Here is a 16,627-nt window from a genome sequence, read left to right as displayed (position 1 = left end):
CGCCTTAATCGAATCATAATGATGATAACTATTGGTCAATATAGATCAAATATATCCCTAGGAATTTCCCTTACATTTATTTAGATTAGGCGTTATTTATTTAGATTAAGCGTACTTTATTTATGCATTGCGTTGTTCGTCGTTAATGAAAACGGGCATAAATATAACTATTCTGAAAAGTAGAGGGCTTGTTGATGGAGGCATGATACCCGTAGGTAGGCTATGTCGAATTAATGATTGCAGGTAGTAAACCTGTATTTAATTAATAGCAAGTGTTTAAACAAAGTTAATCAAATTAACAGCTGTAGAAGCAGTTATGTAATCCTGGATAATTATCAGTCATTGAATAAACCTGAGGCAGGATATCTCGTTTGCTGAGAGAAAAGGCAAAATTTCAACATACTTAAACCTACATAATAGTTAACACCATTATACATTTAGTGACTGTGTGTCACTGCCTCGCAAACACACGCACACACCCACGCATGCACGCACGCACGCACGTACGCACACACACACATACACACACGCAAGCACGCACGCACGCACGTATTATTTTGTGTCGTGGGCACTGACTTACTAAAATTACGTCAGTGCCCGTCCGTGGGTTAAAACGAAGCAGTTATTTCGAAATTGCACGGGAACAATTCGATTTTTAAATTTATTTATTGAGATCTACCATCTGATTCTGGCATTAAATAACTCTCGACTAAACAAAGCACTTATTTAAATTCCAATCAGCCATCATTCAAACATTTCACTTTGTCAACTTATCGCATGGCAAAGGTCAGAGACAAATCGTGGATATTTGTTTGGTATTATTTTCCAAATATCATATTGCTTTCACAAAACGTGCTGGTGCAATCTCGGACGTTTAACGAAGCATTGATGTATGGGCTTTGTTCGACTAAGAGATTAGGAGCGTTTACACATAATCTGATCCGATATTTTAGCCACGTGAAAGCATTCAATTTATTGTGGGACTGGCGTAGACTGCTATTTCGGGCTGCCTTGGGCCCATATTTACAAACATACTCGTAGTAAACTTTTTTGACGACCTCTAAAAATATTACTGTTCTAAATGGTAAATTTTAGACCTAATATTTTTGCCTGAGAATTGGCAATTCTATAGTCGTTTCGCCTGGTTCAAAATCTTTGAACAAAACGAAATGACAACAGAATTGGCAACAATATATGTTTCAATCAAAAACTAAAAACTTGCCAAGGATGGGTCAGAAATAATTACATTTTGAGTGTAAAATTTTGACCCTTTAAAATAATAAATTACGAAATTATATTTAATTCAAGTTTTACTTGAACTTTATTATCTGATCGGACTAAGTGAAAATGTGGTAAAAATGTTTCGAATGTCCGTTACGTAATCCTATAGCGCGGTTTAAAATTGCAGGGATAATCGGTAAGTCCCGAAAAGCGGGCTCCGTAATATTGCACCATTAAACATTTTTGTAAATGACGTTGCTCGTCCAACAATTTATGAGTATTCCAATTTTGCACCAATTTTGCAGTTTACAATCAATTTCAACATCGTGACCGGAAAGGTTCACTTACAGCGAACGTAGTCACGATTAAATTTAAACTTTGTAACGTAACTCTTTTGTTTTTTTTTAAACACAAACTAGTTAACACAAAATTAACTAAATCCACGGCGAAAATATTAACACACTGCGCCACTCGGCCGTCAATTATATTAAAATACTAAAATATTAAAATATATGCTTTGCCTCAGGCCTTTAGACGTGTTGAATTTTTTATTGTTTTGAACATTAAACCAAGATAAACTTTACCCAATCGATATAGTTTTGTCGGGTGGAAGCTTTGGCCGTGGCTAGTTACCACCCTACCGACATATACGTGCCGCTAACGATTTAGTATGTATGTAACGGGTCGATGTCGCATAGAAAACGATTAGGGGTATGACTACCACACTCCCTAACAGGTTAAGCCAATCTTCACTTAGACTGCATCTTCACTCATCTTAGACTGCATCTTCACTTACTAACTAACTTGTAGTAGGCTAACTTGTAGGGAAATAAAAGAAAAAAGTTTAAGTATTAGATACTTAAACGCAAAAATATTTTTTTCAAATCGTACCTAAATACCGACTTAAAATTTCTAAGATTATCACGTTTGCATATACTCGAATACATACAAACTTTAAAATACTGTTGGTATGGGGAACGTTCGTTATTAACCATAATTACTTTATCATCTCAAGCGAGGCTCGAATAATATCGTGACGTCGCCTCGGAATGATGAACTGTTAAGTTAAAACCACAATGCCCTTTTAATTATTTTCTCTTAAGCGTATAATATCTTCTCGGGAATTTTTTAATCTTGACCAATTAACCCGGCACTGAACGGTAAAATTGCATAATGCGAAAGGGCATGAGATCGTAACGTGCTAATTGCTACCTACCTGTCTTCCTTCTATTTATATAGCAAAAGGGAAGCGGACTCGGGTTTTGGTTTTGAGTAGATATGATTATACAAAACAATTTTTTTTGGTAACATAAAAAAGAACGTCCAACATATTCTGTACAATACCATATTACAGCAATACTTTAAAAGTTAAATAAATTAATTAATATTGATAATGGAACCATAGCGACTTAGCCAAAATGCTCGCGTAGTAGAAATAACTTGATTTATCGGATTTCCACTTGAGCTACTTACATTTTTTTCCTTTCTACTAGATAGCCTTTGACTGCAATCACAACCTGGTGGTAAGTGATTATGCAGTCTAAGATGGTAGCAGGCTAACCTGTTAGGGAGTGTGGTAGTCATACCCCTAATCGGTTTCTACGCGACATCGACCAGAGAAAATTAAGAAATTATAAATTACACACTTAAATTCACAGCGCTCACCGTTGCGGAGATCGTCAAACTAGCTTCTACTCTAAGCTAACTTTTAAAAACCTACAATATTTTATGGTAACCACAGAAATAAGAACATACATAACCCTCGTTCAGCTATTATTGCCTGCAGTGCATTGTGTCCAAATATAGTGAAAAAGCACCGCGCACGTCTCACTTCACACCAGGTGAATGTTGCTAGCTCACAAACTTTTCATATTTTCCCATTTTATGGTAAACGTTTAGAACATTAGAGGTAAAATAACTAACCTTCTGTTCGAAAAAAGCTACTAAAGTGGAATGGATTTATGCTTCAATATCAGTCATGTACCCGGTTACGGTATAATATTAATTCTAACTAGCAATGGTTATCAATAACATGTCAATCTTTGAAGCCCGGCAACCCGCAGTAGAACTAAGCTATAAATGTCTCTCACATATGAAAGGGAAAACGTGTATCGAGTGATGGGCTATTAAAATAGCCACATAGATGAAGAAAATCTTCAGATGGCAGATGGTATTCAGTAATGTTATCATAATTGAAGAGTAAAAGGATGCGATTTATAAAAGTACGAGTGGAAAATGCCGTATCTGATTATATATGTTACTCTCAAAAAAATCTTCAAATTTTGGGTGTAAATGTTTGTGTGATGAGCATGAATGTTTTTCAGTGTCTGGGTGTTAATATGTATTATTCTTTCTAAGTATTTATGTATAATTCATAAAAAATATTCATCAGTCATCTATCATTTATATTTATTTATTTATATTAAATGAATGTTATTCTATGAGTATGTTTCATTCGGAGATATATTCAGCAACTCCGAACATATTTAAAAGAAAAAAGATATCCCACTGTCATTTTTTGTTCTGTAGAGTAGGTATTTCAAAGGTTTTCATAAAAATATGACCTATGACGGACGAGGGATTGGGATATAACGTCACTTACAGGAAATTTCGTTCCATCATCAATAACTTGAATTTTGACGGCCGACTGGCGCAGTGGGCAGCGACCCTGCTTTCTGAGTAGGCCGTGGTTTCTATTACCACAACTGGATTTTTTGTGTGTGATGAACATGAATGTTTTTCAGTGTCTGTGTTTATATGTATATTATTCATTAAAATATTAATTAATGATCTTAGTACCCATAACACAAGCTACGCTGACTTTGGGACTAGATGGACTTTAAAAAAGTCGCAAAAGGCGACCTTAAACCTTTAGACCTTTTTTTTTAAAGTATATTTTTAACTTTTCCTTTACTACGCAATAAAGATGTTCAAATAAATAATAAATATTTACTATTATTAGCTTTTAATGAAATTGTAACTCTACCTCGGTTAGAAATGTGTCCAAATCTCTAATGTCGTATCCGAATTTGCTGTTCCTTTTTCTTCTCCGATGTCTGTGTCTGTGTTTCCTTCTCACAAACTCCTCAGTCCCGACGCTAGAGTCCGAACAAGAGTCCTGGTGGTTCGCGAAGACTTCGCAAGCGCTCTTAAACCTTAGATTATGATAATATTCATTACGGCCAGCCACTCTATCTTTGGCAACATATTTGTTATCAAAGCATTTGGAAACAGGCTTATCGTAAGAAAAAGCTTTTATTTTCTCCTCCTTTTTCCTATCAGCTTTGTCTGTGTTCTCTTTCAATACCCATGTTAGGGATATTTTGGACTTGTGTCTGTGTGATAATGGCGTGGAATGCCACACACCCATATCTTCGATTTCCGCGTATTCGACCTCAGACTGGGTGTCGGAGTCGTTAGGTTCGCTCGTTATTTTGCAATTTGCCAGCAAGTCTAGAGCGTCGCATGATGGCGGGTCCTGGAAATTAATTTTCGAACTACATTATTACCTTCATTTGAAATGATTTCAAAAACGAAGGTTCTCAATTCGATTCGTATCTAGATTAGCGTTAATGTTTATTTAAAATTATTATTTTTCGATTTATATTAATTCTGCGTTATGTAAAATTAACTAAATGTAAATTAAATAAATATGTGCGGCAGTCTTCGGGGACACTTTATTCGGTACGCATCACGTAGCATAGCTACTATGCACGTGTCGGTCTTTTATCATCAATAGGGTTGTCATAAGTAAAGAATTTTCAATTAGTTTGTATAGAAGAATAAATATGCTTCTTTTGATTTAATATATTTACTGGGTTATTTCTGTTGAAATACTCTTATGCACCCTTCAACAGTATTTCGTAATTCCGTTGCAAGTTGTATACCTACACAATATGCATATGTATAGCTCATGGGAAGCATGCGATACCGATGTCACGAGTTTCAAGCTTTTTATTCACCAAAAAGTAGACATATTAAATTACACAGTACACCTAAATATATAGCTCTTGGAAGCGTTCGATTACGATGACCCGAGTTCCATGATTTTTTTCAATCAAACCTAAATAAGTTTTAACTTAAAAAAGATTTTTTTTCTAATATAATCGGATCATAGCATTATAAGTACCGACGTAGTATTACCATAACACTATTTACATACGCAGTTTCATAACTTAAACATTAAATTAAAAAATATATATACATGCATCTTAAAGTGACCAAAAGCACTCTTCAACAATGTACCTTCGTAATACGATCCAAAATGAAAAAAAAATATTTTAAAGTGACTAAACGCCCTCTTCAATAATGACCTTCGTAATACGATCGAATTCGTATACAATTGGAGATAACTGTTTGTCAGCCCGCAAACAGTTCTCACATTTATTTTTATCGAATATGTAACGTACCGGAATCTGCTGCTGGAAGTTCTCTCGCTGAATTGCTTCCACTTCATTTTCCCGATATGGTGGCGGCAAATCTTTGAATGTGATTCCTGTAATAGAACACTTCACGTCAGATTGCTCACGGACAATGTAGCGTATGTACTACTACTTCACTAAGAGGGAAGTTTTGTGGTAAAGTCATGCGTAGGTAACAAGTGCTATTTTTTTTTAATTTCGTGGGCAACTTCTACAAATAGCTTTTCCGGGATAATTAATTTTCTATTTCCATCTCCAGGATGAAAGCTACATGTATACCATATTTCATCAGGATCATATCAACATCGATAATAAACAGACATTTATAATATTAATGTGGATGTTAAGACATAGGATACCTGTCTTCCTCTGGCAGTCTTCAAGACTGCCTGAAATACTGTCTGTTGTAAGACTCAATCATTAATGATTTTCCATTGTAATAATTCAGATTAAAAGGGTAGTCTAGGGTGCAAACTTTCCAAATTTCAGGGATTCAGGTGTTAAATAAAACAGAAATATTTTAAATATTCATCCTTTCAGCTACCGTTATACTAAAAATCGTCATAATCTGTCTAGCCGTTTTCGAACGATGTGGATGTAATCTAACTCAGTCCAATGGCTTAAATACTCTACCGGAATAATCGCTAAGCTACTTGAGCCATGAAAAACCCACAGACCCCTACATTTTCACATTTATGTTAGGACGTTTTTTATGAACGTCTATTTTTAGCACGTTATTTTTAGGCTAATAAATATTTTCTTCTTATTACTAACAAAGAAAAATTATTATTTTTGAATGCTTAGATAAGTATTATTGTACATTTGTACCCATGTGCTGTAAACTCCATTCTTTGTAATATAAGCAAACTTTTAATTACTTTTTACGTTTTAAAAATACCTATAGAATAACAAGTGCGATATAAATAAAAAGAAACACTATTAAATGTTATTGTGTTTTTATTATTTTCTTAACAATTTGAAAGTTTACTTTATCCTAAATAGTGACAAAAAGACTAGACTTAGACCGCTTTAAGAAAAGTAAGAAAAAATTTACTATACTATGCCAAAAAGTCTACGTTTGGACTGTGTAATAATATGTCTTTTAATAAAACCTAAGTTGTTCTTATTCGTCAATATTTTAATTACATTATGATGTACATAGTTATTCTTGTATAAGTATATATAATTTTTTAAGCCTAGTAAAACAATGAAATACCTCTAAAATTATCTGCATAATATTCCTCCACAGAAACACTATTACTTAGTTTGTTGCGTCACTTTACCGGAAGAAAATTATATTAAAAATTTTTTAGTTAAATAAAATAAAGCACGTGAAACTGTGTCTGGACAGTACAAGTTCGCGCCACTGACTGGCACGCTGGCGACTAGGCAGCGGATAAGCCACGATAGAGCCTCCGAAAGTAAAAGCGTACGAACAACAACGAGCTCGAAGCTCCTAATCAAATAAAACGGTGACTTATTTTTCCTCGATGATGCAAAACTGACCCTGTTAATCTAACCAATGTCTATTCATTGGTAATTTTTTTTTTAATATCTTTAAGAAAACTTGCTATTGATACATTCATTGGTATTTTTTTAAAAAGAAAACTAGCTCTGTTGATGTATTCATACAAGTACGAGTCAGGACAATGCCATTTCGGCCTATATAAGTGCAATTCTAGGTCCAGATTTTGTCTTGAAGCTTCGGCCGTGGCGAGTTACCACCCTACAGACAGTCGTGCCGCTAAGCGATTCAGCGTTCCGGTACGATGCGCGTAGAAACCGATTAAGGGTTCCATATAACTGGTAATTCAAAAAAAATGGTAAATCCTTTACCATCCTGGACGGCATCGTCCCTTACTAATAGTAGAATTGGTGGGATTGCAGTCGAGGGCTATCTTGTAGTGGATTCAATAAAAAAAAATGCGGGGCCGTTATTGGGTAAGAGTGAAAACTAAATGTACATAATCGCAGTATAGTAAACATATAGGTCATGGACAGCGTTCAGTGACGATGACGCGAGTTATATGATTTTTGTTTACCATAAAAGCGCTCAACGTGCCTACAGAAGTTTGCACTTCAAAAAATACATAATACACAAAAAAACTTTCGGTTCGACAGCTTTTCATAAAAATGTATGAAGCCATATTACTTAATACGGTTCGCCCATTAACCGCTTGGAGGTATCTTGGTATATTCTCACGGGGCTATACTCGTACGCACGCAGTAGCTTTAGTGCAAGATTTGCTGGCTCGCAATCGAGGATTCATTTTCCCACATCAAACTCTGTATCGTCAAAGTATAATCGACCTATTGTCACTCGTTTAAAAGTCGAAAATCTGCTACTTCTGATTTTTGTTTTACAATCGTTCTGTCAAAAGCCGGACCTACAGAATTGCAAGCAAAATTTGAGCTTGAATGCATGCAAATAAGATCCATTTTACACCAAAGCTCAAGTGTTTCCATACTCGAAAAGACTCCTCGATTGCGTGCGAACAAATTTTGTACTAAGGCTACAGGCCGCAGGACACGCTTCTTTCAAGCGCTCTGACCAATGGCCCTGACGCCCTGAGCCCTCTCTCACGAACACTCATTACGACAAGCGCGCCGGAGTTTCGCCCCGGAGTCCCCAAACTTCTTTGGCCCGTAGGTACTCCACGTGCGCATTTTTTTGGATAGACCTAACGCTGTGCCTAATAAGAATTCCTCTTCGTGCGGATGGGATCTAAACCGAAAAAAGTGTAGTAAGACTATTTGGTCCGACACTGCTGTTGCGACCTAGTTCCCTGTTATTTTTACCGTTTCCTTAACTATGATAAAAAGTATCCTACGTCATCTACAGGATGCAAGCTGCAATATGCAAAATGCTGCTGTATGCAAAATTTCGGCAAAATTAATTGGTAACAGAGGTTATAGAGCTGGCGCTTTTTCCGACTTAATACCATATGTATGATATATACAATATCCTATTTCCATCTATAGGATGCACGGCTTTATATAGGTCAAATTCCATCAAGATTGGTGCACTAGCTGAGTCGAATAAAGGAAACAAACAAACAAAGAAAAAATAAACAAACAGACACTCTTGCATTTATGATCATCATCTTCATCACTTCACTACAGGGTACGGTATGTATGATAGGTACTGGCACGGAAAGGGACTAGCGGTTCCCCGTAACTTCGTTCGCGTTACGCGTATCAGTTCTGTATTATTTACTATACCACCTTTCGTCCGCTACTCTAACACATTAAGGCCACAATAAATAAAATATTAGGAATGAACATAACTATGTGTAACTTCTGTTGCATAATCAATGCAACACAAATTGGTTTTTAAAGTATTTTATGGTCCAGTAAACGCTATTGGCATTAATTACCTCGCTCACGATCTCCAGACTCCAGAAATAGATGGAGCTCCTGACGGACAACAAAAAATCCCTCGCACACAGTGCAATACGAAATTCTTCACCGTCAAACATAACTACTGAACAACAGGCCAAAATGGCATCTAAACGAGGCTCTTTAGTTCTCTTGCACCTACATTTTTTTTTACTGGACGACTAGCATGGACTATGTTCTTATCTGCTCCACTTCTGTATCCACTCTTCGAGCTTGGGCGCACGGGTAAAAATAGTATCCAAATAATAATAAGTGTAATGTCAATCAGCGGTAAACTCCTCCTTTTTCCCGTTGCCATGGTTTGGCAGGTAAGGTAAATTTTATCCCGTTTCAGTGGATATTATCAGAGGATCTTTTAGTATCTTACCTATGCTAGCCGTATGGGGCCGATATACCTACACGACTTTGGGAATGACTGGCTTAGACAGTCGACCATAATTTTATGCGAGAGTTATGGCTTTTAATATGCGGAACTAAGGCTGCCTTTAGATCACAGAGGATGACGTCTGAGGATGCGAAGTGCCATGTGTGTGAAACTAACAGGATTGATTAATTTAATTAGTTATGGGCCAGCTTCTCTTCTCTTTGCGGAAGGAGACCCGTGTCCTATATTGGGTCAGTAAAGGGTTAAAATGGTGAAATGCCACTAAAGGCCTCGCTGGCGCAAAGACGTGCCTCTAAGCGGATTAGCATTCTGGTACTGTGCCGCGTAGAAACCCATTAGTAGGGTTTAATAATATGACTGCCATATCCTTAAAAGGTTAACCATCGCCCCAACATGGCTAGCATTCCCCTTTTCCCTAGCTATTCCCTTTGGTCTATGCATCTCATTCTGCAGTAGACGTTTATCTCCCCGGAGAAAGGTGAAAATGTTTATTCTCCCACAGCTTTATCAACTCTCCGAGCACTGGCGCACGTTTGGAAATAATATCCAACAAATATACGTGTAATAATAAACGAGGGTAAACTTCATCTTTACCCTGCCATGCTATGGGAAGTTACACGTTGTTTTTATCCTTTGTCAGTGGATATAATAGGGTTGTTAACTCCTGCTAGGCTTGCTGTGCTGGTGTGAACGCCACAGGGTCTGTTGTTCCATTGATCACTTACGAAAGGACTCATTCCCATTGAAACAACGAGCGTTCTCACAGGTGTGGAATACCTCGGGTATCTAATTTAGAAGTGTAAAGTGCTAAATATTCAAATGTTCGGAAAACGATAACTCGTGGTGAACCAATCTGTATACCGTGTGAAATACCGCCGTCACTTCCTAATAATGCATTTAGTAAGAGTAATGTAGTTTGTTAATTGTAATTTTTTTGACTTTTCTATCATGGGTTTTTTTTAAAACTAATTGTCTTACGTCTAGTTTCCGAGAATTATAGCACAAACACACTTGGCTAAGTTTGTTGTGGGTTATTCTTTCATCTCCAATTTAAATTTAAGACGGATAGAAGTAAAAAAATCCTGATTATGTAAAGTTATAGATAGTAAATGATGGCTGCTCTAATACTAAATCTTGATAATCTTTCATTATGCATCCATATTATGAAATCTAGTAGAAATAGTGACCGGTTTATATTTTTTAGCTGAAGGTTATCTCTGGAGTGTTTAGAAATATTGAATTTATTTTTAAAAAATATGAGTGAATCTACTTAAAATAAGATAGTTTTATTGCTTTTTCGGACGTCAATCACGAACAAATTAGCTTTTTTGCTCGAAAACAATCGAAAATAGTCTCCTCATTCTTCTTCTTCTTCTTCTTTGTGTTAATGGCTTTTTGTCATTTAGGTCTCCTAATTCACTTGATGTGACCTGTCTTGCACGGATAGTTTTTGACGTTTGTCAGTACCTGGTAGTACCTTTATTGTTAATCGGAGATAAAAACGCAATAATAACAGAGATATTCCCCGAAATATGAAAGTTACACCGTCGGACGTCGCGGTTACCCGCATGATTTCGATACGCGAATGTTTTGTTTTATCCTATTCACCGGTTTTACACTTTTTTGCGCTTCTCTTTATTATCGCATTAAGTAAGTGCCAACTTGATTACAATAACTTATTAAACTACTAGCATCTGCCCGCGATCGTTAACATTTTTTAATCTTACCACGGGAACTATTTTAGAGATCGGTATAGAAAGTACATGACCTTTTCCATAGCACAGGTGACATACAAAATTTCAGAGCTGCCTGCCCGCGCTTGCTGGCTTAACTCGGTTGCAATTTTCAATTGTCCCTCGGGAACTACTTAAGGAATCGGGATAAAAGGTAGCATATGTGGTTTACCATATCACCTTTGATATGGCCATGTAGCATTCTACGTGCATGCCAAATTTCATGCAAATCCGTTCAGCCGTTTTTACGTGATTTTGTAACACATCCACTCCTTCACATTTTAATTATTAGTAAGATTTATTTTTCGTAGCCTTATATTTTTATCTTTGTATCCCGGACACTAGTATGAGCGGTTTTTTTTAATGAAGTGTTTAGTAGCTGTTGCAGCTACTACTACGGCCGCGAGTTTTTTAAGAAATCGCAGGAACCGAATGCTATGTTGCTAATCTCTATGCAAAAGGATCTCTATGCAGAATGGTGCCAATATAGGCTACTGTACTGTAAAACCATCTCCGTACTGTATAACCATCAATATCAGTAATATAAATGGTTTTTAGGTATTAATATAATTAAATAATTGCTATAGCCAAGTAAGATGACGTGTTGATATTGCTTAGCGGTTCAGTGAGTTTAGTTACGCTATTAAATTAAATATAATAATAATTATTATCAAGATAATATGTTTAAAAAAGCCTAGGTATGTTTATAAGGAGTACGTTTTCCATTTAGAGGCACAGAACCCTAAACATTGTCAAAGCTTCAGTTATGTCGTAGCGTTTTGTGTTGTTACGTGACAAAAGGGTGCGTGCGTGTGTCAGTGCGCGGCGAGGCGGCACGCGGCACGTTTTCGGCAATCGTGAATCCCTAGCATTCCAGACATTCCGCGCTGCTGGCACATTCCTGGCATAGCGACATGCTCGTGCGAGCGGAGATTTTGTCTTGCTTCACGCCTGCTCACCTGCTCAGCTTTGGCGGCACTAATATGTGTCACGCTGAAATTGAGGAGCCTTAATAAATAAAGTTAAATAAGTATAAACCACACTGACCACTGTATTATTAAACCATATTTTGTATAAGGTTTAATTTATTAAACATTTCTACACAATTTATTAAACAACTAAAACATTATAAGTGAGAATAAACTTACAGTGCAATATACTAGGTAAAATAAAATTCATAATTCGTTTAAAGGGTGTGGAGTCAAATCTCATGCAATTTTTTTCTTGATTGAAACAAAATGAAACAATATTATTTTGAAACCCACGTTTGAAAAATCTCACGTGAGATTAGGGGATGGGGAGGGGGTTGAATAAAATCTCACGACATCTCACCAGGAAGGGAGAGAAAATTAAAAAAAAAACACCACACGTTATTTATGGACGCATGAAAGGAGGTTTGAAAATATAACTTTTAGAAATGATTGACTAAATCTACATTAAAGCAAGTGCAACTGCGGGCAATAGCTACATAGGATCCCATTTAATTGCCTCAATTAGTAACTATAAACATTGAGGTCGAATTTCGGAACGTAATCATATTTTAAGTTAAAATTCTACGGTCACGAGCGGTTTCGTCAAAAGATTACTTAAACGTAACATTTTTTGAATTATAAGTATTTATTCGCAAGTTTTTTTCCGTTTGTATTAGCAATTTAATAAAAAGAAGATAGTGAAACTTCTTGGAGAGATTCCTTCTTATAGTATACTAGCGTACCCAGTACGCTTCGCCGGTCTAGATTTTGCTTTATTTTATTTGAACAATAAACTACATCATTAAATTTTTAATTTAAGTCTCATAATATATTCAATCATTTATTTCTCTCCGTATTCATTATCTTCTATTCTCTTCTCGAGCGGGTGGAAATCATTATCTACACCCATGTACACCCAACAATAGAATATCATCATAGTAAATAAAAGCTGTATTTGACAGTTTGACAGTTCAAAAATAGGAGTGCTCCGATCGTCACCAAACTTTACAGGATTACTCGCCAGGTCAATCCGGAGATTCACTGAAAGTTTCATTGAAATCGGTCCAGCCGTTTCGGGGCCTATTCGGAACATACCCACACACTTTCTTTTTATATATATAAAAAGATAGATAATAATAGCTTTAAATGGCCTTATAAGCGGCTATCTTAGTTTCGTTCTGTAGAAGTTTCATATACTTTAGTCATAGTCATTTAATACGATCACAAACAATAAATTATTATCATAAAGCTTAGCGGTAATTTACTATGGCTCAGAAAGCCCGGCCCACGTTGCGTAGATGATTATCAAAAAATTAAAAAGTTAAACCCATCGCCTATTATTTGTTAGAAACGCCTACACGGATTAGGCCGAACGTAATAATTACGCGAATTTATTTATTAGAGATTTTCCGCGTCGATAACTAAATTCTTTAGAGTCAACCGAACGTTTGTCTATTTTACTTTTTTATCCCACTACAAGTTAGCCTTTAACAGCAATCTCGCATGGTGGTAAGTGATTATTCTGTATACGATTACAGTTCTACCTCTAATCGGTTTCTACGCGGCATATTACTTGAAGCCTATTAACGTCCCACAGCAACACAGGCCTCGTCTCTTATAAGACAGACGGTTTTAGAGCATAGACCCGCCACGGTGCTGCAATGTGGGTTGGTGGACTTTAACGACTATTATCAGCGTATGTGATAACAGGGACTGACGGCTTTACGTGCTCTCTGAGGTACGTGGGTTAACACCGCCAATTGGCTGCTGGAGCTGGTTCTTAAAATTCTTGAACAGAAAATACACGATACCAAACAATTTTTGGCCCGACCTCTGGGATTCGAACCCGGGACCGCGTGATCTGTAGTTGAACATGTTAACCACTAGAACAACGATGCAGTCCTGAAACAGATTCTCGAATTACACAGGGGAGGCATATTAGAAGCTAAATATATTTTGGAAAGCTATAAAACAAATATTTCTGAGTTAACTTTAAAAGTAAATATAAAATAAAATTAATTAGTACTACGACAATACACAGAACGCTATGTATTCCCAAAGTAATAGTATATATACATAGTATAGGTACATAGTGCTATGGATACTTAGATGTCTGATGAATATTTTTTACGAATAATGTACATAAGTACTTATAATATAAAAGTAAAAACCCAGATACTGCAAAACATTCATGTTAACCACACTAACATTACCCAGTTGTGGGAATCGAATCCACGGCCTTGGACTCAGAAAGCAGGGTCGCTGCCCACTGCGCCAATCGGCCGTAAAATAAATATATTATGGCTAGTCCTGTGCCCGGGCTTTCAGATCCCTAGCGACCGTGGATTAACCACAGTCGCACATGACATTGTGAGATGGTGATAACAAAGAAAAACAGCCGGCTAAGTTTGTTGTGGGCTTCTTCTTAGACCAGGACGCGTTTGGAACCCTCGTAGCTTTAGTTTTTTAATTTACGAATGTGGTTATCGCCATCATCTCACTACCGTGTAATCCTTATGTACGCATCAAAAGTGCCACCTATGGGCCGTAATACTTGAATAAAGATATTTTTGACTTTGACTTTGACTTCACACTTCACAACAGCATAATTAGGCTGATAATTAAATAATAAGAGAATAAACAAATAAAAGAATAATAATTATGGCACATCTCATGGTAAGGCAGCGTAGGCGAAATTCGCCGTGTTGGCAGGGAAGGTCAAATTAGGGGGTAGTGTAGGTGGCCGATAATTGCACCGTGAGAACGCGTTGCGCGTGCGCAGAAATTACACAAAAATTATGCCCAGCTCACCACAATACCTACTAAACTACCTGCTTAAACATTAAGGTGTTTTAGTGAAAGTGTTGCTAAAATTTAGAAAGGAAAAGTTTCCTAACAAACACCTAAGTACAGTATATTTAAAATTCAAATGGTTCATTATTTTTATTGCTTTGGTTAATATTTAAAAAATCTAATAGCTGTATTATGACTTTACTAATATTATAAAGAGGAAAGATTGTTTAATTTTATAATGTAAAACTTTATATTACATATTATTCGGTTTCCAAGGTCAGTTACCGTGGAAACTGGAAATACGAAACAAAATGTGTAATGTTAACTATCGCATTCTTTTCTATTCATTTAATTGTTTCATATATTATCGTACGACCGAACTGAGGAAATTCTCAAAGCAATTTATTTATAAAATCTTGTATATAGTCATACACATATTCTTTTACATACACACATATGGAAACTTATATACATACATTCAGTACACACCCTCTATATGTACACATACACACCAACACTATACATATATTTGCATGCTTATAATATAAATTATTTGCATGAAAAGTATTGGATAATTTTTAATTTCAAAGATACCTTTTTGTTAGAATCTCTTACTATTTGCTCGTATGTATAATTTCTCTGTATTACTTAGGAAGGCTGTCTTCTGAAACACAGTTTTTACGAGTTCAGTACTCAGTGAACAATTGAATTGTATTTTTTACTTATTACTATACATTTTGTGATGTAAAAGATACGTAGTAACTATTGCCAATATTATTTTTATATATAATTTCTAATGTATTAAGTACATATTTGTAGTAGATAAGTTTACAATGTGTAAATTTAATTAATAAATAAATAAATTCTTTATCGTGACGCTAACGACGAAGTTTCACGATATTTATTTTTTAGCCCGATGGAAAAGCCTGTCAAAAATATGTGTAATCCGTCTGTATCGACTTATGCTGCGCTTACTATTTATTACACGCTTTACCTGTATGTAACGATGTATTATAAATAAACCAAACTAAAAAGTAGAAAATAAATAATAGTTTAAAAAAACTAAAAAACACGCTTTTTTTAGAAAACCAAACTAAAAATAGAAAATAAGTATTAATAAAATTAAGCTAAATTTTAATTAAGAATAGTGTTAAAAATTTCAATAAATATAAATTAATAATAGTGTGAATAAAAAAAAATATTTTAAAAAAAGCGTGGGGCTTTTTAAGATATAATCAAAATGATAATCACTCTACTCATATCTGTCAATAAAATATTTATAACTGTTGACACCAATGCACCTACGCTTTTTTTACAATAAAATATATTTTTTTTTTGCTATAGGACTTCTGTCTTAAAGTTCAACGCAACAGAAAGCGAAACCTTAGGTCAGTGGAACAACCACGGTGTTGCAACACGCAACCACTGATCTGTGAAGCTGTGACTAATAAGTAATCATAGCAATTAGATTCGGAACCTGCAGTGACAAGTGTTGTGAATATGACTGATCTGAGTGAATGCTAACTGCCTATTTGGTCTCGCAGTTAGTATGTTCTATACGGATCACGAGGACTTTTTTTTGCGTGTAGGAAAAGCTTTATTGCGACCTCCCTTGGGCAGGACGGAGTTTATGTGGGACTCGCCCCTCCAAAAGCGGTATTATTATAGTCTCTTATATATATAATATGTGCATGCATAAAAATG

The 16,627-nt window shown here is 35.8% G+C and overlaps 1 protein-coding gene across 1 annotated transcript in view; it reads right to left on the bottom strand.

Moving 5' to 3' along the window:
• LOC120624524 overlaps window positions 1–16,627 on the bottom strand; it is a 31,191-nt gene that overhangs the window by 3,962 nt on the left and 10,602 nt on the right. Inside the window, exons 2-3 of the mRNA XM_039891122.1 lie at window positions 5,631–5,716; window positions 4,208–4,699 (exon numbers count right to left, since the gene is read on the bottom strand). Coding sequence (XP_039747056.1) covers window positions 4,208–4,699; window positions 5,631–5,716 — 578 coding nt within the window. The remainder of the gene's footprint in view (window positions 1–4,207; window positions 4,700–5,630; window positions 5,717–16,627) is intronic.

The sequence above is a fragment of the Pararge aegeria genome, chromosome 6, assembly GCF_905163445.1.
Source record: "Pararge aegeria chromosome 6, ilParAegt1.1, whole genome shotgun sequence".
Classification (NCBI taxonomy): domain Eukaryota; kingdom Metazoa; phylum Arthropoda; class Insecta; order Lepidoptera; family Nymphalidae; genus Pararge; species Pararge aegeria.
Note: the sequence above shows the minus strand (reverse complement) of the source record. Positions and strands in the feature narration are given on the sequence as shown.